Genomic DNA, 26,024 nt, shown 5'->3' with positions numbered 1-26,024 from the left:
TGCTCCAGGCCCCCCCCCCCCCCACACACACACACACTCCGTCGCCCGGGCCGGGTAGGGCACGGCGCGCATGCTCGAGGTCCTCCCCTCCGCCGCTCGGGCCGGCTAGGGCGCAGCGCGCATGCTCGAGGTCCTCCCCTCCTTCGCCCGGGCAGGCTAGGCAGCAGCGCGCATGTTCGAGGTCCTCCCCTTCGCCGCCCGGGCAGGCTAGGGCGTAGGGCGCATGCTCCAAGCCCTCCCCTCCGTCGCCCGGGCCGGCTAGGACGCAGCGCGCATGCTCCAGGGCCCCCCCCACCCGACCTCCGTCGCCCGGGCAGGCTAGTGCGCAGGGCGCATGCTCCACCCCCCCCACGTCGCCCGGGCCATCTAGGGCGCGGCGCGCATGCTCGAGGCCCTCCCCTCCGCCGCTCGGGCCGGCTAGGGCGCAGCGCGCATGCTCGAGGCCCTCCCCTCCGCCGCTCGGGCCGGCTAGGGCGCAGCGCGCATGCTCGAGGCCCTCCCCTCCTTCACCCGGGCAGGCTAGGGCGCAGGGCGCATGCTCGAGGCCCTCCCCTCCTTCGCCCGGGCCGGCTAGGGCGCAGGGCGCATGCTCTAGCCCCCCAACGTCGCCCGGGCCGGCTAGGGCGCAGGGCGCATGCTCCAAGGCCCCTCCCACACACACACACACACACACACACTCCGTCGCCCGGGCCGTCTAGGGCGCGGCGCGCATGCTCGAGGCCCTCCCCTCCGCCGCTCGGGCCGGCTAGGGCGCAGCGCGCATGCTCCAGCACCCCCCCACACACACCCCTACTCCGTCAACCGGGCCGGCTAGGGCGCATGGCGCATGCTCGAGGCCCTCCCCTCCTTCACCCGGGCAGACTAGGGCGCGGCGCGCATGCTCGAGGCCCTCCCCTTCGCCGCCCGGGCAGGCTAGGGCGCAGGGCGCATGCTCGAGTCCCGCCCCTCCGTCGCCCGGGCGGGCTAGGGCGCAGCGCGCATGCTCGGAGGCCGTGAAGGGGGCGCGGCGAGGCGCCTCCGCCGCCAGGGACCGGGGCCGTTAAATGGCGGCGGCGGCGGGAAAGTTGAAGGGTGGCTCTGAGGCGGTCGAGGCGATGAGTGGCCACTTCCGGAGGGCGGAGTCGGGGACGGAGGTGAGAGCCGCCATCGCCGCCGGAGATGGGGGGCCGGATGAGGGGCCAGCCGTCGAACTAACAGGCTGGGAGCCGGCTGAGGGGACGGAGGGAAGGCCCGGGCTCTGAGGGGATCCGGGCGGCGCCGCCGCCATTCCGCGCCCCTCAGCCTCCCGCCTCCCACCCTGAGGGGCGGGAAACGTGACTCCCCACTCTACTACATCATAATACTCTCCCCCTCGTCCCCCTCTCCATCCCCCCCCATCTTACCTCCTTCCCTTCCCCACAGCACCTGTACATATATATATATATATATATATATGTGTGTACATATTTATTACTCTATTTTACTTGTACATATCTATTCTATTTTATTTTGTTAGTGTGTTTGGTTTTGTTCTCCGTCTCCCCCTTTTAGACTGTGAGCCCACTGTTGGGTAGGGACTGTCTCTAGATGTTGCCAACTTGTACTTCCCAAGTGCTTAGTCCAGTGCTCTGCACATAGTAAGCGCTCAATAAATACGATTGATGATGATGATAATCATGCTATTCATTCCATCAATCGTATGTATTGAGCGCTTCTGGGTGCAGAGCACTGTACTAAGCGCTTGGGAAGTCCAGGTTGGCAACATATGGAGACGGTCCCCACCCGACAGCGGGCTCACAGTCGAGAAGGGGGAGACAGACAGCAAAACAAGTAGACAGGTGGCGGTGCCATCGGAATAAATAGGATTGTAACTATATCCACATCATTAATAAAATAAATGGAGTGATAAGTATGTACAAATGTACACAGGTGCTGTGAGGTGGGGGGGTGATCATCATCATCAATCGTATTTATTGAGCGCTTGCTATGTGCAGAGCACTGGACTAAGCGCTTGGGAAGTACAAATTGGCAACATATAGAGACAGTCCCTACCCAACAGTGGGCTCACAGTCGAAAAGGGCGGCGGGAGTGATGGGGAGGAGGAGAGGAAAAAGGGGTTCGGTCTGGGAAGGCCTCCTGGAGAAGGTGAGCTCTCAGTAGGGCTTTGGAGGGAGGAAGAGAGCTAGCTTGGCGGACTCTTTTAGACTGTGAGCCCACTATTGGGTAGGGACAGTCTCTATATGTTGCCAACTTGTACTTCCCAAGCGCTTAGTACAGTGCTCTGCACACAGTAAGCGCTCAATAAATGCGATTGATGATGATGTGTGGAAAAGGGGTTCAGTCTGGGAAGGCCTCCTGGAGAAGGTGAGCTCGCAGTAGGGCTTTGAAGGGAGGAAGAGAGCTAGCTTGGTGGATGTGTGGAGAAGGGGTTCAGTCTGGGAAGGCCTCCTGGAGAAGGTGAGCTCTCAGTAGGGCTTTGGAGGGAGGAAGAGAGCTAGCTTGGCGGATGGGCAGAGGGAGGGCATTCCAGGCCTGAAGTAGGACGTGGGACAGGCGAGAAGGAGGCCCAGTGAGGAGGTCAGCGGCAGCAGAGGGTGCGGGCTGGGCTGGGGAAGGAGAGAAGGGAGGTGAGGGAGGAGGGGGTGAGGTGATGGACAGCCTTGAAACTGAGAGTGAGGAGTTCAGTTGTATTTGTTGAGTGCTTACTGTGTGCAGAGCACTGTACTAAGCGCTTGGAAAGTACCAATCGGCAACGCATAGAGACAGTCTCTACCCAACGGGCTCATGTACAAATGTACAAATGTACAAGAGAGCTAGCTCTCTTCCTCCCTTCAAGGCCCTGCTGAGAGCTCACCTCCTCCAGGAGGCCTTCCCAGACTGAGCCCCTTCCCTCCTCTCCCCCTCGTCCCCCTCTCCATCCCCCCATCTTACCTCCTTCCCTTCCCCACAGCACCTGTATATATGTATATATGGTTGTACATATTTATTACTCTATTTATTTATTTATTTATTTTACTTGTACATTTCTATCCTATTTATTTTATTTTGTTGGTATGTTTGGTTCTGTTCTCTGTCTCCCCCTTTTAGACTGTGAGCCCACTGTTCGGTAGGGACTGTCTCTATGTGTTGCCAATTTGTACTTCCCAAGCGCTTAGTACAGTGCTCTGCACATAGTAAGCACTCAATAAATACGATTGATTGATTGATTGATTGATCAGGCGTTTACTACGGGCCAAACATTGTACCAAGTGCCCTGGTGGAGACAAGCAAATCGGGTTGGACCCAAGCCCTGCCACACCTGGGGCTCACAGTCCCAATACCCATTTTACAGATGAAGGAACTGAGGCCCGGAGAAGTCATAGAGGCCCACAGTCATTGGGGCCAAGCATTGTACTAAGTGCCCTGGTGGAGAAAAGCAAATCGGGTTGGACCCAGGCCCTGTCCCCCCACAGTCTCAGTCCCCATTTTACAGATGAGGCCCGGAGAAGTGAAGCGACTTGCCCAAGGTCACGCAGCAGACAGCTGGCAGAGGCAGGATTGGAACCCATGTCCTTCGGACTTCCAAGCCCGGGCTCTATCCTCTAAGCCATGCTGCTTTTCTTATACTCTCCCAAGCGCTTAGTAAAGTGCTCTGCTCATAGTAAGTCTCCATAAATACTGATTGATGGAGGAGAAAGCGGTGGGAGGGCGAGGGTCGCCAGCTTGTCACTAAGCACCGACCTGGTTCCTCTGGTGAGGAGACCTGGCCGAGCTTGGTTCTGGGCCCAAATAGTGTCCGCTTGTATGTCTGCCTGACCCTAAACCAGCTGTCAGGGCCGGCGCCTCGGAGTCACTTATCCAAACTCTATCAACCCTTTTTTAAAAGCCAATCCTGGTTAGGATCTTGGCCTATCATGGCTAAAGTGTAGTAAGCTCCGAAAACCAGCAGCTATTTATCCAAACCATGGGCTAACCGCACCCCTTCCTCTTCTGTATGTTTTTGCTTCATTCTCCCTTTGGCTCCTTGTGCCAGAAGGATTGTCATTCATGATGTTATGGTATTTTTTAGACTGTGAGCCCACTGTTGGGTAGGGACTGTCTCTATGTGTTACCAATTTGTACTTCCCAAGCGCTTAGTACAGTGCTCTGCACATAGTAAGCGCTCAGTAAATACGATTGATGATGATGATGATTTGTGAAAAATTCATCAAAACTGCAACCACATGTGACAGTCATGGGGGAGAGAGAAAAAAACAGATGAAGGACTTGTTAATAAAGACCCACAGTAGGCCTGGCCAGGTAGACCCCCAACCCCCCCAGGAATAAGAGTACTCAGCTTTAAGCATCAAGAATTAAGGTTGATACAGGAGAAAAGATGGAAGGAGAACGTGTTTTAGCCCTTCCTGCCTAGGCTCCAGCGTTTGTGAGGAGAGGCAGAGAAAAGAGGAGACCTTCTCTGTGCCTCAGTTACCACATCTGTAAAGTAGAGCTGTGAGCCCCATGTGGGACATGGACTGTGTCCAATTTAACTAGTGCCTACCCTGGCACGTAGTAATAATAATAATGGCATTTATTAAGCACTTACTATGTGCAAAGCACTGTTCTAAGCGCCGGGGAGGTTACAAGGTGATCAGTTTGTCCCACGGGGGGCTCACAGTCTTAATCCCCATTTTCCATATCAGGTAACTGAGGCACAGAGAAGTTAAGTGACTTGCCCAAAGACACAGAGCTGACAATTGGCAGAGTCGGCATAGTACCTGGCACATAGTAAGCACCCAACAAATTCCATTAAAAAAGGAAAAGGGAGAGTGGCCTTGGCTGCTACAGTTCTGGAGAACAATATCCTATAAAACATATTTTGAAACAAGAGTTGTTTCTTAGAGCTAAAAATGAGCATAAAGACAGCTTGTTTCATTTCCAAACTTTATGGTACTAGTGAGTTTTATTCTGTTTTCTTCCTGGTATAAGGGTTTGTTTCCAAAGGCATTATTTAGTGCTGGATGGGTTTTCAACATCGCTGGTAGATCTGGGTTTTATCCATTACGTAGTACATCTAGTTGTGCCTATAAGTTCGTTGAAATTCTAAGATTGTCCTACCAGGGCATCCCCCCCTGAGAGATCCATTCCCTTCAATGGGCTGAATCAGGGCTGAAGAATAAGTATAGTCCTCTTCAATTTATTATAATAATGGTATCTGTTAAGTGCTTACTATATGCCAAGCACTGTTCTAAGCACTAGGATAGATACAAGGTCATTAGGTTGTCCCACGTGGGGCTTGCAGTCTTAATCCCCATTTTACAGATGAGGGAACTGAGGCACAGAGGAGTTAAGTGACTTGCCTAAAGTCACACAGCTGACAAGTGGCGGAGCCGGGATTAGAACTCATGACCTCTGACTCCCAAGCCCATGCTCTTTCATACGACTGCACTGGAGATTGCACCAAGAGGCACGGGTGGTGGTACTAGAAGAGTTTCCTAGATGATGGGAAATGTATTCTAATTCAACAGGCTAAGCGCATCATTTAAAGTCCTAGATCTAGCCATTCAAGAGTTTCTATTTAAGGATGGCCTCGCCTAAGAGGCACACACTCAAGATGGCATAGATGATAGTGAACCACTTTGCAGAGTCAGCCAGTGCTAAGGACTAATGACAAGTCTGAAGGAAACAAGTACCATATCAGCCGGCACCAGGAAAACTTTACACTCAAACCACAGATTTTTTTTTTGATGGCAACCCGGAACCAAATACTGCCACAGAATTCTGTTATCATGGTACCACACTATTCAACGGTACAACGATAGTCAAGCGAATAGAAAGTCAAATTAAGGTCAGACTGTCGTTTGGGAGAAAGTCGGTGTGGCAGCAATGCGATATCAGGGATCGGACCAAACAATTTACAGAGCTGTGGAGTTATCCAGCTAGGCCCACCACCATAAATACTACATTCAACTTCTTGAGAATCAGTCCATCAATGGTATTTATTGAGTGCTTCCTGTGTGCCAAGTTCTATACTAGGTGCATGGGGCAAAGCGGTATGGTAGAGTTGGTAACGTGTTCCCTGTTCACAAGTTTAGAACGGGGAGGCAAACATTAAATTACTGATAGGAGTAGAAGACAGTACAATGCTGTGTCCCATAAGTGCTGTGGTGTATCAGATGCCCGAGTGCATAGATAATTTTGGAGGGCGAATAGGAGAAATGACAGTATAGACAGTACTTTTGTCCTCATCGTTTACAGACCATTTTTAACATCAAGGGGCTAGTCAGGATCACCCCGAAAAAAGTCTTAGAACAGAGTCATTATATTAGGTGTGAAGGTGTGCTTACAGTGGACCACTGTGTTAGATCAGCCTCGTGCCCTGCAAGGAAGGAGTGGGGGTTTTTTTGTTTGTTTTTGTTTTGGGTTTTTTTGGAGAGAAGCTCTGAGATGATTGTGAGACAGAGGCAAAAATGAAAACCATGCCCAGCACAGGAAATGTCAACACTAAAATGGACCTGTGTGTGTGTGTGAGAACACACAAAATGTGGTCAGTTCTGTAGGTCACACAGCCTTTTTGGGTTAAAACCGCTCCCTTTGCATTATGACAGCCTGAACTGCAATGTCTTTAGACACTTAGATGATGTAAACCTTACCAGAGATTAGAAGTGGGGAAACTTAGAAAACGTTAAAACTGAAAGAGATATTGATTCTGTCCGACGTGCACAGGTGAACGCCAGCTTGGCTCCACTGGCTGAAACAGCCGTGGCTGAGAACTGGAGACTGGGGCCGAAGGCAGTCTCAGCCGAGGCAGATGTAGGGAGCTGGGTGCGAACACGGAACCCGGAGCCTGGGATTGAGCTAGGAAGGTTGGAGACATGGCTGAGGTCCTGGGGTGGGGGTGGGGAGGTCGCTCCTAGACCAGGGCTGAAATCGGATCCCGGGATTCAATCAATCAATCAATCGTATTTATTGAGCGCTTACTGTGTGCAGAGCACTGTACTAAGCACTTGGGAAGTACACGTTGGCAACATATAGAGACAGTCCCTACCCAGCAGTGGGCTCACAGTGTAAAAGAGGGAGACAGAGAACAAAACCAAACATACTAACAAAATAAAATAAAAAGAATAGATATGTACAAGTAAAATAAATAGAGTAATAAATATGTACAAACATACATATATACAGGTGCTGTGGGGAAGGGAAGGAGGTAAGATGGGATCACGAGGGGGAGAGGAAGGAAGGGGCTCAGTCTAGGAAGGCCTCCTGGAGGAGGTGAGCTCTCAGTAGGGCCTTTAAAGGAGGAAGAGAGCTTGGCGGATGGGCAGAGGGAGGGCATTCCAGGCCTGGGGGATGACGTGGGCCGGGGGTCGATGGCGGGACAGGCGAGAATGAGGCCTAACGGTGAGGAGATTAGCAGCAGAGGAGCGGAGGGTGCGGGGTGGGCTGGAGAAGGAGAGAAGGGAGGTGAGGTAGGAGGGGGCGAGGTGATGGACAGCCTTGAAGCCAAGGGTGAGGAGTTTCTGCCTGATGTGCAGATTGGTAGCCACTGGAGATTTTTGAGGAGACTCAGTACAAGTGTCTGAGCAGTACTTTGAGGGTGGGGACCTTGGGATAACAGGGACAGAGGTGACACTGCAGTTCCGATCAAAATGGTTACTGTTGGTTCTTCCAGCCTTGCAAATTACCTTTCACTACTTTCTTGCCCTGCTTATATTCCACTCTACCTCTTCACCCACTGTGGTTACTCTTGCCACACTCCTTCCTGTCCAAGACTAGTCAAAGCTGGAGCAGTTAGGTCTTTAATACTCCTGGATTTATGTCTTGGTAGGAGAATGAGGGTAGTGAGACAAAGGATGTGTGGGGGGGGAGTGATTCCAGGTCAGTGGGTGTGGCAGAGCAGCAGACTGTTTCTGGGGGAGAAAACTTCATGGTTCTGAGAAATTAATTGCCCCCCTCTTCGATACAGAATTGTATTGCGTACATTGTGGGTTTGGGCTAGTCTGTATTATAATAGATGTCGTCTCCTGATTTGGGCACGCTGTATAGCCCTGAAAACGAGAGGAGAAGAGCCACACACAGGGCTACTTCACACCCGTAAGGAGCAGGCCTCCACAGGCCAGGTCTAGCCTGCTGACACTGCAGGCCCCAGTCCAATCGGGCCTAGCCCAGGATGACTCAAAGCAAAGCTCAGCAGGGCCCTGGTTGTTGGTGCTTAGCTTTTCCAGTGTGCAGCGGTGGGTACGGCCCTGAGCAGCCTTCTCGAAGTGTACAGGCTTCGGGAAATGCAGTAAAGCATGAGCATGCGCGGAGTAGCACCACCCTCAAGTGAGGCACGAGACCACTTCCGGCCCTGCCCCAGAGCCAAGTCAGCCTGGTCGGGCCTGAACTCACACTATGGGTCTTCGGGCTCTACTTGGGTGGGTTGGGCCATAAATCTGTTGAAGGTGACAGTACTAGCTGACACAGAAATACAGACATGTGAACGCCCACAGAAGGCAAAGGCCAGAGACGGGGGGAATACGTAGACTGAATAGCTTGCTGGTGGAAGAAAGTGGCTAAGCAGGTGGGAGCCTAGCAGAATTGCCTCTAATTTTAAAAAGCAATCTCTGGTTTTTTGTTTGATCTTTGATTTGGTGAATTACTACTTTAAAGTCACAGTGGACACATCCCCCCCGTCTCACCTCCTTCCCCTCCCCACAGCACCTGTGTATATGTATATATGTTTGTATGAATTTGTTACTCTCTTTGTGCATATTTATTCTATTTATTTTATTTTGTTAATATGTTTTGTTTCGTTCTGTCTCCCCCTTCTAGACTGTGAGCCCACTGTTGGGTAGGGACCGTCTCTATATGTTGCCAACTTGTACTTCCCAAGTGCTTAGTACAGTGCTCTGCACACAGTAAGTGCTCAATAAATATGATTGAATGAATATAAGATCCTTGGATAAAATAGCATGATCTTCAGAAGTCTTGGGACTAACTCCAGTTAAAATTAATGTTTTTGTCCTCTAAAAAATTAAATAGGTGAAGCCTCATCACCGTCCCTCCAGCTCCCATTAATTGTTAAATAGCGCTCACATTGATTTGATTTTTGTTTGGTTAAAAAGCTTTGCTTTTAATGCTTGGGTTAAGATGTGTTACTCAAGTCACTTTCACCTCAGGCATTTTAGCAGGAGAGCAGAAACCTGTGACTTAATACCTTGGGTGTTGTTTATGTTCCAAGGTCAAATAATGTAAGGGTTCTGTTCTTTTTCTTTTATTTAAGATGCATGATTATTAGGTAAAAAAGAATCACTCTACATGTTTTACTTTGCCCCAAGGAACTTGTTAGTTGTGAACATTAGATTTTTAAAATCCTGATTGGGCAATTTTTCTGTCTTTGATATTAGACATCAGGAAGGATTTTTTTCCTTTCTTGTCCCAATTTGTGGGACAGGGAAACAAGTAGCCGCTTTCAGTTGCCACGTCAGCTGTTTAGTTACTTGCTGGTGTCTTGTACCTCTTTTTCCCATTTTCCTCTTCCCCGCTTTGATCACTGTGCCCACCTGAGCCTGGATGAACTGAGCAGAGTGGCAAGCAGGCATGAGTTGGCAGTGGAAACTTGGAAGTGGCGATGGTAGGATCCCTCACAACCCTAGCTATGGAAACAGCAATCCCTAGAACCCGGAGCCGACACTGGAGTACCTGGCTGAGCCGATCAGTCGTATTTATTGAGCGCTTACTGGGTGCAGAACACTGTACTTATGCCTTCGGAGAGTAAAATACAACAGACGTATTCCCTGTCCACAAAGAGCTTACAGTCTAGAGGGGAAGACAGACATTAATAGAAATAAATAAATTATAGCTATGCACATAAGTGCTAGAGGGCTGAAAAGGGAGGATGAATAAAAAGGAGGGAAAGGATGGATTTTAGTGTGAGCCAGTGTGATTGGACTCAGGATTTATTACTCAGAGTAACGTAGACTCCTAAGAAACTTTGAAGCCGGGAGAGAAAGAGAATAGCTTCCCACCCAGATTTATCCAAATGATTCATTTTTTCTGTAATTTATTTATTACAAATTTTTCAAAGATAACTTTTTCTCAACACAGCCTTGTTTAATACTCATAGTTCTGACTTTGAGATTACTAGATAAATGCAGAGGAGAGTTCCTTTTCCATTAAACTGTAGTAAATGTGGTCTGGGTTCCAAATTTCATTGTTTTAGGCAGTGCATGGACACTGGATGTGAGAAAAGCTTCCTGAGAAGTGGACTTTACAGTGTTAAAGCCCATTTACAGTTATGTCTCGTGTCACCCAGAAAGTCAATAAGTAAAAAGAACAATCTAAAGCAACTTGGGGTCTGATAAAAGAAATATGCTTTCTTTTGGTTTACAACAATTAATGGGTTTTAAAATTCTGCTCTTGCCAAAGGTAATTTCTGTTTGAAATTTCTGCTCTCTTAAGTGACTAATCAGAGAATTTTTTTTAAATTAAATGGGACCCATTTTTCTGGTAGGTTTTTAATATAACTATCCATTTTTCCACTCGTATGGGATATGTACGTTCATTTATTTTTTTTAATTTATAAGATTTAACTACTGGCTATCCCTTGGGGAGAATCTATGAAAACAGAATACAATTTAGCAGTATATGAACATCAGTTGATTTTCCACATCAATTAGACAAAAGCCAAATTGAACAGATGGGCCTGGTACCATGCCCTGAAGGCCAGCTGAATCTTTGAAGCAGGAAAGGAGGCTTAATGACACACTTGTGGTGAAGTCCTACCTTCGGACCTGAAGTGAGTAGAACTTGGGGACAATAAGCGTAGCTCTTTGAAAAGTTTAAAATGTTCTCAGTTCTAGACCCACCTCTTCCACTTGCCTGTTGTGTGACCTTGGGTAAGTCACTTCAGTTCTCTGGGTCTTATGTTTCCTCATCTATAAAATGGGGATTCAGTGCCTCTTCTCCGGCCTACTTAGACTTGGAGCCTAACATGGGACAGGGACTGTCCTGATTATCTAATATCTATCCCAGTGCTTGATACAAGGTTTGGCATCTAGTAAATGCTTAACAAAAACCACAATTATTATCAGTATGTGAGGCCAATGTTTGCAGTGGGTGCTCAAACCACCGTCTCTACCAAAGGTGAAAATTCTCATTTGGAGATGGGGGTGAAAGTGGGGCAGGGATCTTAGAGGAATGGGTATCGGAAGGGGACAGGGCAGAAGGGCAGCATTTGGGGGATTCTCAGTCCTGAGTGAGAACTCTCAGCACTTATCAGAGGCCTGGGATCAGTGAGGTTGAGCATTCAACCCAAATAATCAGTCAGTTGTATTTACTGAACACATACTCTGTGCAGAGTGTTGTACTAAGTGTTTGGAAGACAGTAGTAGTGTAAGTAGGCATGAGCCCTGCCCTCAGGGACCTGTGTGGGCAGTTGCCCACAAGGAGTTGGCACTGGTGCCCCGTAGACTGCTCCAGGACCAGATGACCATTGCCATGGGGGAAGGCGTTCTGCTCGGATCCTGGGAATACTGCCTTAGCCTGGCCCGAATCCAAGCCCCAGGAGAATAGGAGGAAGGAAGGACTCCCTCTCAGCCCATGGCTCCGAATGCAAAACTGGAAGCTTGGTGTAAACAGGACTTGGGAGTAGAGGCAGCATCACACTAGGGGCTTTTTTGTTTAAAGTTTGCTATTCTGTTATAGGATCTGGACTGAAATCCTGTAGCAGAGGTAGGATTTCTGGAACTCTTTGAAATTTGCTCTTTTAAGTGATAAAGCAGTTGTGTTCAACAGGGGCAATCTATGGTATAATGTGTTTATGGAGACAATATAGAGGAAGGCAACCATTAATTGACTGCCATTTGGCACACCTACATCTATTGGCTCTCATCTAGGAAAAATCTGGGTGTTTCGGCAGAGAAATTACAATGTTCTAACTACTTGGTTTGCTAAAACCCTCGTAATTTGGATTTATTAGAGTCTTTTTGGAAGGGATGTGGGTGCCCTAATATCTGCATTCTTCCGATGACACAGAGTTGAAATACCCAAAATCACCAGGCAAACTGGAAGATATCTAAAGAATTGGAGCCCAGAACTCTCTTTCCAGAGTCCCTTGTTCATCTGTTGTGCCACGCTACCCCAAAACTGGGGAAAATACCTTGACACCTTCCGAGGGCAGAGTAAGAAATCACAGGATTGATTCTCTGGCATTATGCAGGTGGTGCATTTAAGTGGGATCTAGTGGAATAATTAGTATTTTCTTTTTTTTTCCTCAGATTTGGTAGGGGCAAGTAAAAGGAATGTATTTTTCCAAAGAGTAAAGGGAGATAATCATATTGATCTGTGTATAATGCCAAGAAGATAGCTACAGACTTGAGTGAAGCCAATACAGCTCATGAGCCCATTCCTCATAATTGCGCTGTGACATTATGGCCCAAATTTGTAAAGACAGAATCTATGTTGAATAAGCCTCTCATAAGAAAGAAAACAGTTACTGACAAGGACACCAGCACGTTGGTTCCTTAGAACTTTAAACTCACACCAGATGTCCCTGGAAATGGGGGTATTGAGGACCAGTACCATAATCTACAGACAGAGCTGCAGTTGAATTGCCAATGACCCAGACAGACGTGAATTATGTAGGCTAAATTGGTCCACTTTTTCCAAGCAAAATTCTTTTTTGCAGGTGAAGCTAATTTTCACATGGCAGAAGTGAGCCAACATAACTTTTGACGCTCGTGTCTTGAAAGTCACCGTTGGTCTTCGTATAGTATAAAACAGGGATCTTTGTGGGTGATAGTGAAGTGGGGCATATGGAGGACATTTTTCTTTGGTGACTCTGAAAGAAAAATCACCTGCTAGCGCTACAAGAAGCTGCCCCTGTCATGCCTCAGAAGTGAGAGTGAGCTTAGAATCTTTTTAGAATGGTTTCAACAAGTTATGTTTGTACTTATTTTTTTACTCTATTTATTTATTTATTTTATTTGTGCATATCTATTCTATTTATTTTATTTTGTTAGTATGTTTGGTTTTGTTCTCTGTCTCCCCCTTTTAGACTGTGAGCCCACTGTTGGGTAGGGACTAAATCTATATGTTGCCAATTTGTACTTCCCAAGCGCTTAGTACAGTGCTCTGCACATAGTAAGCGCTCAAAAAAAAAAAAAAACAAGATGGAATCCCAGCACCCTGTGGATTAGATAGAACACGGTTGGAGGAACGATTTTCTGGCCATTTGATTTGTCACTATGGGCCATAAGAATTGCCACCATGGTCCCCGGATCTTTTATCGGTGTACTTTTACTTGTGGGGAAATTTAAAAAGCTTTGTGTACTCTGTGAAAGTTCGTGACCTCCACCATTTTGAAAACAGAATTACTGAAGCTTGTTCTTAAATTACAACCCATACCTTAAACAGAGTTCTGCATCAGTGGCTAGCCAGATTACAAAAACGCATTGACAGTAATGGTGAACATGTTGAACATATTCTCTAAATCAATGTAAATAGACTACTTTTTAGTTTGAATTACTCCCCGTGGCTCCATTTAAATGGACCACCCTGAAATTATGAAAGTTCCAATAGACATTAAGTTGAAAGAAGCTAATTTTACATTCTGGTATTTTTATATTCTGTGCTAAGAGTACTTCCAACACACTTAGTACAGCGTTATAGAGTCCCACGTCTCGTAAATTGGAAGTAGGGAGCAGCGTTCATGATGGAACCCCAAATAAAATGATAGGGGAGCAGAAGTTGAGACAGAAGGAAAAAGCACTTATCTGTGAGGAAGGTGTTATTTTATGTGACTTGGAAAAGGAAGGTATTATTTTATGTGACTTGGAAAATGATGACCATTCCATTCCCTAGCTCTTTCCCTTCGACAGTGATGCTTTGCATAGTTTCAAAGTCAGTGGCATCCTTATGGCAGAATTGTAATGAGAGATGTGACACGTCAATACTAGGTGTCTCCTAGATTGAATAAATAATGAATCATAATAGAAGCAGGCTGTGAACTTGATCCAAAGCCAATGGATGTCTCTCCTAAGACCCAAACAATAAGTGATTATTGTAGACTGACACAAACACTCTAACCAAGCAGTGACATTGACTCACACAATGAGTGTTTCTCAATGGGAAGAATTGTTACAGTGGTAATAGGAGTACTGTGGCATGATATTAATGAAAGCCTTTTGAATCAACTGTAAAAGAAACAATTTTAAAATACTTTTAAAAAAATAAAATTGGCCTTTCTCCCCTCTTTCTTTCCTGTAGAAAGAGAAAGCAAACAAACAAGCATTACAGTGCTTGATTTATTTTCTCCATCTGATTATGCTGTTTGTGGATTGTCCTTGACCCCGGCTTCTGCTCATCTTCAATTTTGCTTTCCATCATTTGGCCATTGCACTTTTTAAATGGTATGTGTTAAGCACTTACTAAATGTCAAACATTGTTCTAAGCACTGGGGTAGATCAGGTTGGACACAGTTCCTGTTTTAATTTCCAATTTTCTAATGAGACTACTGAGGCACAGAAAGGTGAAGTCACTTGCCCAAGGTCACCCAACAGACAAGTGGCAGAGCCGGGACAAGAAACCATGAGAAGCAGCCATAGTGTAGCAGATAAAGCATGGGCCTGAGAGTCAGAAGGTCATGGGTTCTAATTCCAGCTCCACCACCTGTCTGCCAAGTGACCTTGGACAAGTCACGTCACCTCTCTTGGCCTCAGTTACCTCATCTGTAAAATGGGGATTGAGACTGTGAACCCTACGTGGGGTAGAGACGGTGTCCAACCTGATTTGCTCATATCCACCCCATCAGTGCAGGCACATAGTAAGCGCTTAAAATATTATTATTATAATATTATTATTATTTTGACTCCCAGACATGCACTCCATCCACTAGGCCATGCGTATGAGAGAGAGAGAGAGAGAGACAGACAGACAGACAGACACGCTCACTACACACAGGCTGAAGAAAGGAAAAGATGAAACTGAAACCAGTTCACTTCATCATCATCATCAATCGTATTTATTGAGCGCTTACTATGTGCAGAGCACTGTACTAAGTGCTTGGGAAGTGCAAATTGGCAACTGTAGGTCACTTGGCAAATTGATCGCTACTCTGGTGGAAGGTGTAGTGAGAAGAGAAATTGCAGCTGCTGTCAAAAGTGAAGTGTTTGGATTATTTGTGAATTTTAGTTATTCAGGCCATCACTGACTTCCATTAACAGGAGGTTGACTGTTGGGCAGCTCACAAATGTTGTGCACCTAGTAGATATCTGGGAATCATTCATAGGTTTCTTGTGTTCTGTCACAGATCTGGCTCTCCCACTATAGTTTGCCTCACCACTCTACCTACTTTTCCTTTTCTTCCCCTTCACCCCTCAACCCCTGCAAAGACCAATTCCTTCCCGTCTGCATTCATTCATTCAGTTGTATTTATTGAATGCTTACTGTCTGCAGAGCACTTTATTAAGCGCTTGGGAAGTACAAATCGGCAACATATAGAGACTGTCCCTACCCAACACCGGGCTCACAGTCTAGACAATGGGCTCACAGTCCAGAGAGTACCCTTCCTGCTTCCCTGGCCTCCCACTGTCACCTCTGACCAGTTCTGGTTTTGGGATGTACAGGTGAGCATCACATTAAGTACTATTTTCATTTTATGGCATTTGTTAAGTACTCAGTATGTGCAAGGCACTGTACTAAGCACTAGGGTAGATACAAGATAATCAGGTTGGACAGTCCACAGCCCACATGGGGCTCACAGTCCCAATCCCCATTCTACAGATGAGGTAACTGAGGCACAGAGAAGTTAAATGACTTACCCAAGGTCACACAGCAGACAGGTGGCAGAGGCAGGATTAGAACCCAGGTCCTTCTGATTCCCAGGCCCAGGTTCTATGCATGGCCTATGCTTTGCTTCCCCACCCTCACCTCTCATGCTGTAGCAGGGACCTAAGGCCTCATGTAGCCCCACTCCCTCAGCCCGGAAAGAGCTCTTCCTCCCAAGGACTCCCTCAGACTATCAGCCCCTTGCTTTTTTCCCATTCCCTTAAGAGGTCCCGGAATAGTTTCCTGTTGGGAAGGGAAGGGGGGAACCAAAACCACCCTTTAGCCATCTGTTGTGTCAACTGAATCGCGATTTCCACTTTGTAAAAGTTGTCTGGATGCATGATTTTAAGTTAACAAACTGTTTCTTTGTTTTTTGTTTGAAAGCTGCTTGCTCGACTAGAGGGTAGAAGTTCTCTGAAAACTCTTGAGCCATTTCTTTTTGCTGATGAAGGATTTCCCATTCATGGTAAAAATATATATATATATATATTATATATATTCTTTTTGATGTTTTTTTCCTTCCCCCGAACACTTCCACACATCTTCGTATCCCAGGTGAAACCAACATACAAATTGGTGGCTAGCAACCTGGAAAACAGTAAAAGAGACCTTGGGAGAATGGGTAGCAATCTAAGGTTCATTTCATCATTGTTCAGACACATCCACTAAGCACCTCGCCACATACTTGGAAGCATTGTGCTTGGCAAGTAATAGCTTCAAGTGAAATCAGGGCTTTTTTCCTTTTTTTTTTTTGTCTTGGTGCTTATAAAAGAGTGGCTTTGATTGAAGAATCACACTGTGCTCGTAGCAGTGGAGGCTATTTGTTGCTCGTAGACTAATACTAGGTATCCAGTGGCCTCCAATAAATAATAGTTTAAAGTGATAAATAATAATAATTATGGCAGTAGGTGCTTATTATGTGCTGAGTGCTAGAGTTGTTAAGAGATGACCAGATTGGAAACAGTCAACAAGAGGTTTGGGATCTAAGAAATAGGGAAAACAGCCACCGTATCCCCATTTTACAGATGAGGAGCTGAGGCCTGGAGCCTGAGGTCACCGAGCAGGTGAGGGGCAGAGTTGAAATTAGAAACTGGGTTTCAGGTTCATCTAAGCATTTGCCCTCGACATCTTTATTTTCTCTGACTTTTGCTATTTGCCTCCCAGAAGTTGAATGTTTGTTTTTTTCTAACATAATCGCTGGAGTAAACACAGGTGTATTTATTTTCAGAGTCCGTATACCGACATTATAAACACACACATATAATCACACCTAATTCTGCATTTAAAATCAGCAGTGGAAATGCATTCTGCCCTACATTCATTCACAATTTAAATTCTGAACTACATGCAGCATTAGGAACAAACATCCTCTATCTAGAACTTCTAATTAGCCATTCATTTTTTACAACACAAAAATACGTGTGGCTCCTGTCAGAAACAGGAAAGCGCCTTCCTGGGCCCATATTTGCAGGCTCCCGCGGAGCTAGGATGGAGTCAGAATAGCTGAATTTTCAAGGCCTGAAGCTAGGAATGAATTTGATCTCCTCCTAGTTCAGGCGGCTGCAACGAAGGATCCATCCAAGCCGTCACCAAAACCTGCCGGTCTCAGCTCCGCAACATTGCCAAGATCCGCCCTTTCCTCTCCATCCAAACTGCTACGCTGCTCATTCAAGCTCTCATCCTATCCCGTCTGGACTACTGCACCAGCCTTCTCTCTGATCTCCCATCCTCGTGTCTCTTGCCACTTCAATCCATACTTCATGCTGCTGCCCAGATTATCTTTGTCCAGAAACGCTCTGGGCATATTACTCCCCTCCTCAAAAATCTCCAGTGGCTACCAATCAATCTGCGCATCAGGCAGAAACTCCTCACCCTGGGCTTCAAGGCTCTCCATCACCTCGCCCCCTCCTACCTCCCCTCCCTTCTGTCCTTGTCCAGCCCAGTCCGCAACCTCCGCTCCTCCACCGCTAATCTCCTCACTGTACCTCGTTCTCGCCTGTCCCGCCGTCGACCCCCGGCCCACATCATCCCCCGGGCCTGGAATGCCCTCCCTCTGCCCCTCCGCCAAGCTAGCTCTCTTCCTCCCTTCAAGGCCCTGCTGAGAGCTCACCTCCTCCAGGAGGCCTTCCCAGACTGAGCCCCTTCCCTCCTCTCCCCCTCGTCCCCCTCTCCATCCCCCCATCTTACCTCCTTCCCTTCTCCACAGCACCTGTATATATGTATATATGGTTGTACATATTTATTACTCTATTTATTTATTTATTTTACCTGTACATTTCTATCCTATTTATTTTATTTTGTTGGTATGTTTGGTTCTGTTCTCTGTCTCCCCCTTTTAGACTGTGAGCCCACTGTTGGGTAGGGACTGTCTCTATGTGTTGTCAATTTGTACTTCCCAAGCGCTTAGTACAGTGCTCTGCACATAGTAAGCACTCAATAAATACGATTGATTGATTGATTGATCTTAGGCTCAGAGAGAAGCCTTGTCTCCCTCTACCCCTGCCCAGGTTTTCTTCCTAATTGTGTGAGAAGACCGGGGACAGTAGCCAGAAGATGTTCTGGGAACATTCCCTGACTTGACCGAGTGTCCTCAAGTTGTAGCAGAAGTTCCCCCACTGTTGTGGAGGAGGGATTCTCCCATTCCTCCCTCCTACCACCTGTGGACCAGCTGACCTTCAGCTGGAAGGTGTCACCACTGAAGGCGAGACTGTTTACATGAGTGTGAGTATCTTTGAGAGAAAATGTGCCCTCACCCGCTTTGTCATCATCATCATTATCATCAATCGTATTTATTGAGCGCTCACTGTGTGCAGAGCACTGTACTAAGCACTTGGGAAGTACAAGTTGGTAACATATAGACAGTCCCTACCTAACAGTGGGCTCACAGTCTAAAAGAAGAAGGGAAGCAGCGTGGCCCAGCAGAAAGAGCACAAGCCTGGAAGTCGGAGGATCTGGGATCTAGTACCAGTTCTGCCACTTATTTGCTGTGTGACCTTGGGAAGTCACTTAATTTCTCTGGGCCTCAATCTCTTCATCTGTAAAACGGGGATTCAGTGCCTGCTCTCCCTTCTCTGAGACGATGAGCCCCATGAGGGACAGGAACTGTGCCAAACACGATTTTGCATCTAGCTTAGTATTTAGTACAGTACTTGGTCCATAGTAAGCATTTAAGTAAAATTAAAAATAATAATAATAATAATACAGGAGTGTCCCTTTTGTGACCTTCTGCCATTAGGTGAGCATTGCTTGGACACCAGTAAAGTGAGGATAGGTGCATCCTACTGCCTGTTGTTTTTGCAGTGGTGGTAAGCCATCACCCCCTTTGCCATGTTGGGGGAGGAGGGAGGGCGATGGGCATGAGAAGGGGAGAGTTAATCTCTCTACCCCTAACTAAGCTGGTGTCTGGTGATGAATTAAAGGTCTGCCTTTCGTATGAATCAGGAACCTTTTCAGAGCCAGTTCAGAGAGGGTGCTTAGCAAAGACAACATCTGTTCTGTGTTGGAACGAAACCCCGTCTTCAAGTCACTGGGCACTTTATTAGGAAGTTTTTTGTTTTCTGTTTTTTTTAAAGTAGCAAGTCCTCCGTCTCTGGTGGGCTGGTGTTTCTGCTATTGCCTTTCAAATGAGGAAACAAGAACAGAGAAGGAAAGTTAGTTTCTCAACATCATAGATCCGGAAACGATATGCCAGAGTTCACTTGTTCAGGCTTTTTAGTTGTCGTATTTATTGAGAGCTTACCGTGTGCAGAGCACTGTACTAAGCATTTTGGAGAGTACAATATAACAGTAAACGGCACGTTACCTGTTTACTGCCCCTTGGTGTTCCCCAGTGTTTATACAGTAACTTCTTGTTGTTTCAATGGCCTTACACTCTCATAGGAGTGCTCTTGGTTTGAATTGAATCATCAGTAATTGAGCATATTCACTGCACTGGGTTACCATTTTGAAATGGACAAAAGTGATTCTCCTCCTTCCGTCGCCAGTTCTACCACAGAGGTAGATCCTCTCTTCCTCCCATTCTCCTTCAGCAGCCAGTGAATTGAAGTAGTGTAATTGTTCAATATAATGGTGTACATTTAATATTTATAGATACTGCCAGGGCCCAGGCAGTAGCACTCATTTCACGAAGCTCACCTGAAGCCAAATCCAAGGCAAACAGTAGAACATCTCAAGAACCATTGCATCTTCATGGGTCTTTAGCAAAAGGAAGCATTGATAGTATTCAAGAGAAGGAGCAAAGGAGAAAGAAGTAGAATCCTATTATCTTTATTTTACAAGAGAAGAAATGTGTGCTTGCTTCAAGAACTTATTCCTGAAGCCAGCTTCTGGTGAGGAAGACCAACATGCTCTCCAAATTAAAGACCTTCTGGAATGATTATGAGAGTTTGATCATGGAAGTCTTGTGGGGGCCTTTTAGACCTCCCTCGTCAAATTTTTTCCCAGAAAATTTCAAACCAACAGTATTCCAGGTAGCTTTTTCTCTCTAAATGGAATCTATGATTTAAGTGGTGCTGTAGGTAACATCTACTGGAGTCTTCAGTTGAGCATAATAATGCCAAATCCCCCAGATTACCTGATCGGTGTTTTCCCCAGGAGTGTTTGGGCCAAGCACTAGGGTTGTTCCATGCAGATATGATACCGTATGGTTATTTCAAACCAAAAAATATCTATACATTCTAACCTGTGAATGTGACCAGTGCATTAAGTACACAATCCATCAATCAGTGATATTGTGTTTACTGTATGTAGATCTCTGTTCTAAGAGCTTGGGAGAGTATAAATACAATAATCCTTGCCCACCAGGAGCATATAGTCTCAGTCCACCTTGCTTTTCCAGCCCTTGCCTACCATGCTGGCCCTTAGTTCATTGAAAATGAAACGGCACAGGAGATTGTTTTTAAAGAAGTGGTGTTTACAGTATTGGGTTTGTGTGTTTTTGAGCTGATTCATATGTGTTTGGGGCTGGGATGTATTTCGGGAATACTGGAAGTTACCCGCTATCAACAAATCACTGCTAACTGCAGAAGCGTAAACTTTAGTTTCACATCTTATTACGACGTATGTGAAGCCATTTCACCGTATTAGAACCTTCTTAAATCTGGTCCTGATCAACTGGATATTTTGTGAGGTTTTAACTGCGCTGCAAAGATCGCTCTGGAACAGGAAGCCAAACAGTTATTAAAAGTCTCCTAAAAAATAAGTAGATAAACTACACTAGATATGTAGCTCTAACGAGGAGGCTAGTCATTGGTCTAAAGAAAGAGGTTAACCTTTAAGTGGAGGGAGTGGTTCAGCATGAAACAAGTGAATGCTGAACAAATGTCACCCTCAAGAATGTATTTGTAAAATACTGGTGAATAAAGGGCCTCTGCATCTTGTATAAACTGAGTGTGCTATAAAGATGCAGCATTACTGATAAAACATGAACATTAAATACATGCTTTCATTATCCACTCTAGACTGTAAGCTTCTTGTAAGCAGGGTATATATCTACCAACCTCCATTTTATTGTATTCTCCCAAGCATATAGTAGGGGCGTTGCACACAGTAAGCATTCAGTAAATACCATTGATTGACTAAGAAAGGAGATTTAAATTGTATTTGATTTTCTTCCCCTAATCTCCAATAGGAATAGGCATATCTTGGGCAGAGAGATACAACTGTTATAAGAGCTCGTTTTCTGGCAGGCCATGCCATAGGAAGAGGGAATCTTGAAGAAAAACCCTGACTGTTAAATTGTAAGCTTCTTGTGGACAGGAAATGTGTGTCTGTGTCATACTTAAGAGTTTAGAACAGTGCCTTGCAGTCAGGAAAAGCTCAGTAGTTTCCATTACTAGGGGAAAGAGAACAGGTGTGGAAGTCAGAGGACATAGCATTCTATTGCTGGCTCCACAACTTGCCTGCTGTGTGATCTTGAACGAGTCATTTATCTTCTTTGTGCCTCAGTTCCCTCACCTGTAAAATGGAGATTCAGTACCTCTTCTCCCTCTCCCTTCGACTGTTAACTCAAAATTGGACAGGGACTGGGTGTGACCTGATTACCATGTATCTGCTCCATTGCTTAATATAGTGTTTGATACAGAGTAATCACCAAACAAACACCACAGTTTTTTGGGTTGGTTTTTTTTTCCTTTTTCACCTACAACCTCCTTTTGAGCTTTTTGAGGGTACAATGTCAAGCCCTGGCAGGGAATTCTTTCTAATGAAAGAGCTGTTTCTTTCTGTCCCGTGTTTCTCCTACCACTCTTCCTAAGGGTTTGACTCTTATTGTTCACACACCCACCCTGTGCAGAAGGTTGCACTGTGGAGTTTCTGAGAGCCTCCATGTGCTGTTTTTGCATCTCCTGCCCTTTGCTCCCTTGTGCGTAGACAATGCAGTTTACCCTCAGGTGGTTTTCCAGTTAAATTTCTGCTACCTTTGTCATTGCTAGATTTCTATCTTCATTTCTTCCTCCTGCAATCACCCCGGGCAGCGAATGAGGTTTGAAGGGGAGAGGGGAGGGATTGTCTAATTCAGGGGGAAGTTGAGAGTAACAAAAAGGACTATATTTCCAGTCGTAGACCACTACTACTAGGAAAGATGCCTTTCAATGTTCCAGAAAATTGCCTCCACCAGCCTTATGTATTAGGTTGTTGCCATTTTCTATTTCAGAAATGAACCAAATGTCTCTCCTTAATTTTATACACTTTATGGAACTATTAAGTTCTTAACTGAGGACCGTGCCAATTAATTTCACAGCTGGGAATATTAAGCAGCCATTCCGACTGCTCCTTTTATGCTGTCGAGTGCAAGATATTAACTACTCATGTCAAGCAGTAAATAGCCAAATCAAGTTGTTTCAAACTACATCCAAATGCTTTTGATGTTGAGATGCACCCATTACCGAAAAATGGAAATGTTTTGTGTGATTCCAGCACAATTTTCTTCACAATTAAGTTGTAAAAGGACAAATGTATCCAAAGGTGAAATGGAAGCAGCCTTACTTAATTGCGTTGTTTTCTCCTCTCGGTACTATTTCAGTTACGTTGGTACAGATAGGTTGTCACATTTTCAGCAATACGGATGGTTTTGGAAAGGCGCACAAGAGAACCAGCTGGGCCAGGAAAGTCCACTTTTTCTGGAGGTGGCATAAGTAGTTTCTGGGCATGCTTTTAATTCTCCGGCCAACTTCAGCACCCTCTCTGGTGTCCAATGGGCATTTCTTCCCTCTCCTCAGGCGATATCCTGGAATTTCATGGTCAAGAAGGAACGGGGAAAACAGAAATGCTCTACCACGTGGTTGCCCGCTGCATCCTTCCCCTATCAGAAGGAGGACTGGAAGAGGAAGTGCTGTTTGTTGACACGGACTACCACTTCGACATGCTCCGGCTCATCACCATCCTCGAGCACAGGCTCTCCCAGGGCTCGGAAGAGACGATCAAACTGTGCCTCGGACGGCTGTTCCTCGTCTACTGCAGCAGCAGCGTTCAACTCCTTCTCACACTCCACTCCTTAGAGACGATGTTCTGCAGCCACCCATCCCTCAGCCTCCTGATGGTCGACAGCCTCTCGGCTTTCTACTGGATCGACCGTGCCAATGGCGGAGAGAGCCTCAGCCAGCAAGAAGCCACCCTGAGGAAGTGCACCAGGCTCCTGGAGAAGCTCGTGAAGGAGTATCACCTGGTTCTGTTGGCCACCACGCAAACGATCATGCAGAGAAGCTCCAAGGCCTCAGAGGACTCTGCTTTGGCTTGGGATGGAGATGGGGACTACAGGCCTTATCTTTGTAAATCCTGGCAACAGCTGGTCAACCACCGGCTCTTTTTTTCCAAGCAAGACAACGGCAAGGACCCCAAACAAATGTTTTCCTTCACTTCCTGTCATCTGAAAAGTAACAGGTTTGCCAAGCGTTTCTTTAGTATCGGAGAAGGAGGGGTTCAGTTTTGTTGACCCCTTTGAGCCGAGAAACCGGGATTTCAAGGGTCTACCTCTACTCTGTCAGAAGGAAATTTTTAGGTCTTTTATTTGATGGCACTTAGGACCCCAGTTTCGACAAGCCAGTGTTACATTTTTATGGATTGCTCGTAGGGCAGGGGTTCTACTAAAATACGGCACTTGAGACATTCATGGTGTTTCATGAAAGAAAGACTTTCAGGCCAGTTTTTAATCCATAGCTCATTATTCCACCAGTCTGAAAAGCCACTTAACATTGTTTTTAAACCTTTTCACTATGCCTCGGCAAAGGAAATGAATAAAGAACTTTATTTTTATGGCTTTGTGTCTTTCATCCTTGGTCCCTTAAGCATCATTTCTTTAGACTATCGTAAGAGCTACATTTCCCTAATCATGCAAATCCGTCACCTTAACAAGCATGTAGTGCTGTCACTCAGCCATATTTATTGAGGACTGTTGTAAACTCACGCCTGACTTTTCCTAACTGTCTTTAAACACACCTTCAAAGGTATTGTTAACTATAACTATTTGTTGTGTTCTCCCCTGCTAGATCATAAACTCGAGGCAGCGGTCATGCCTCCCAATGCTATTGTATTTTCACAAGCATGTAGTATAGTCCTCTGTATGTAGAAGGCACTCGATATAAGCAATCGTTTGATGGAAATTGAGTCCTCCACCTGCCTGAGGATTCTGAAAACAGTGTTTGGCAGAGTGGGCTGGAGTAGGGGGGTTTCTTTGAAGAAGACCTAGATTACTCGGCATCTGTGGAAGCAGGGAGTCAATCAGTTGATCAATCGATGGTATGAACTGAGTACTAACTGAGTGTAGAGCCCACAGGGAAATAACACACTGCCCCGTGGTTCCCTGCTGCAGCTTAGCGCTTAGTACAGTGCTTTGCACAAGTGAATGAATGAATCAATGCAGCCCAATGTAGCCAGAGCGATCGGTGAGCTGTGGACCAGGCCAAGGAGTGAACAGTCGGGGAAGACCAGGAGTCGTGCCGATCTCTGACAAACAGTGGCGAGTGACCTGCGGAGGTGGTAGGCTGGTCCTGTACCGTAATTTAGACTTGGAATCATGCATGCCCTTCTCTGCCCCGTGCGGCACTGGCATCAGGCTCCGAAGGGTTTGTTGTCCGGTGTGGTGGGGAGGGCAGAGATGGAGGCCGGCTTCTCTTCTGTGGGCATCAGCAAGGCAACAGGGTAAACGAGTGCTTTTGAAAACTGCAACCATCTCAACCTGATGCCGAATTAATGATGGGAAGGAGAGAACTTGGCCAAATGGGGAAGGAGGGCAGAAGGCAGGATATGGCTTGGGTGGCGGCTCAGCAGCAACAGGAGGAGGAAGGAGAAGGAGGATGGAACCTAGAGGCTCGTCTTCCAGAGGGACGAACAAGCAACAAAGCGATGGAGGGCCAAGAAGTAGAGGAGAACATAGAAAGGGAATGAACCCCGTACACCAGATCCTACTCTACAGATTCAGGCTGCTGGTTGAGCTCAGATAACTTGCGTATCACACAACTCAGCCTCTGCTCAAAGAGAAACAACTGATTCCACCAGAAACTTGAGAGAGAAATCGTAAAACAGGATTGGTCACAAACTTTTCATTTTTGCCAGTCGAGCGTATAGCTACTGTCTTTCAGTATCTGCTCTTGAGAAGAGTGGAAAGCGCATGGGCCTGGGAGTGAGAAGATTTATGTTCTAATCCCAGCTCCACTGCTTCCCTGCACTGTGGCTTTGGACAAGTCATTTGACTTGTGTGAGCCTCAATTTTTCTCATCTGTAAAGTGGGGATTAAATATCTGCCCTCCCCCCATGCCATTTTGGGCTCTGAACCCCTTGTGGGGCAAGAACTGTCCAGTCTGATTAACCTGTATCTGCCCCCAGTGCTTAGCTCACAGTCAGTGCTTAATAAATACCACTTAATGAGAGCCTACTGTATGATAGGAACTGAATGCAGGGCCCTGAAAAATTAGTTTCATCGGCAAGGAGCTTTTTTGGGAACAAAGAATGCTTTTCCAGTTCTATTCTAGACATTTGTTTGCGTCAGGGCGCGGTGACTTATGAGCCCTTGATCACCCACTGGAATTTTGAAACTTGCTCTAATCCTTTTGTTGTTTTTCATTGAATTTTTTTCATTGAACTCAATTTGAAGTGCAGCTATTGTGCCTGGTGGCCAGTGGCAGCGGGACGTGGCCATTTACATCTTCTCCTGTCACGTGCTGTGCCTTTTTGCGTCCTTTGTGCTTATATTGTATTTACCCCAAAGCTTCGTTCGGTGCTTGGCACACAATATGTATAGTTGTCCTTTGTAAAGATACCACTGCCAGTGAGGGTCACCTGTG

General features: G+C 46.3%; 1 protein-coding gene across 2 annotated transcripts; it reads left to right on the top strand.

Annotated features, from left to right (window-relative positions):
• The first annotated feature begins 980 nt into the window (after window positions 1–980).
• Window positions 981–23,997, top strand: XRCC2 (X-ray repair cross complementing 2). Of its 2 annotated transcripts, XM_038755983.1 has the most exons (4): window positions 1,044–1,133; window positions 14,188–14,330; window positions 16,132–16,213; window positions 22,965–23,997. In XM_038755983.1, exons 2-4 carry the CDS (start codon window positions 14,328–14,330, stop codon window positions 23,675–23,677), a joined length of 798 nt encoding a protein of 265 aa, XP_038611911.1. In that variant the 5' UTR covers window positions 1,044–1,133; window positions 14,188–14,327; the 3' UTR covers window positions 23,678–23,997. The 2 variants fall into 2 exon arrangements, with proteins under 2 accessions (XP_038611910.1, XP_038611911.1); XM_038755982.1 differs by lacking the exon at window positions 14,188–14,330 and having other exon boundaries at window positions 981–1,133.
• The last annotated feature ends 2,027 nt before the right edge of the window (window positions 23,998–26,024 follow it).

Source organism: Tachyglossus aculeatus, chromosome 13 (genome assembly GCF_015852505.1).
Source record: "Tachyglossus aculeatus isolate mTacAcu1 chromosome 13, mTacAcu1.pri, whole genome shotgun sequence".
NCBI classification, from domain to species: Eukaryota; Metazoa; Chordata; class Mammalia; order Monotremata; family Tachyglossidae; genus Tachyglossus; species Tachyglossus aculeatus.
This window is presented reverse-complemented; position numbering and strand designations above follow the sequence as displayed.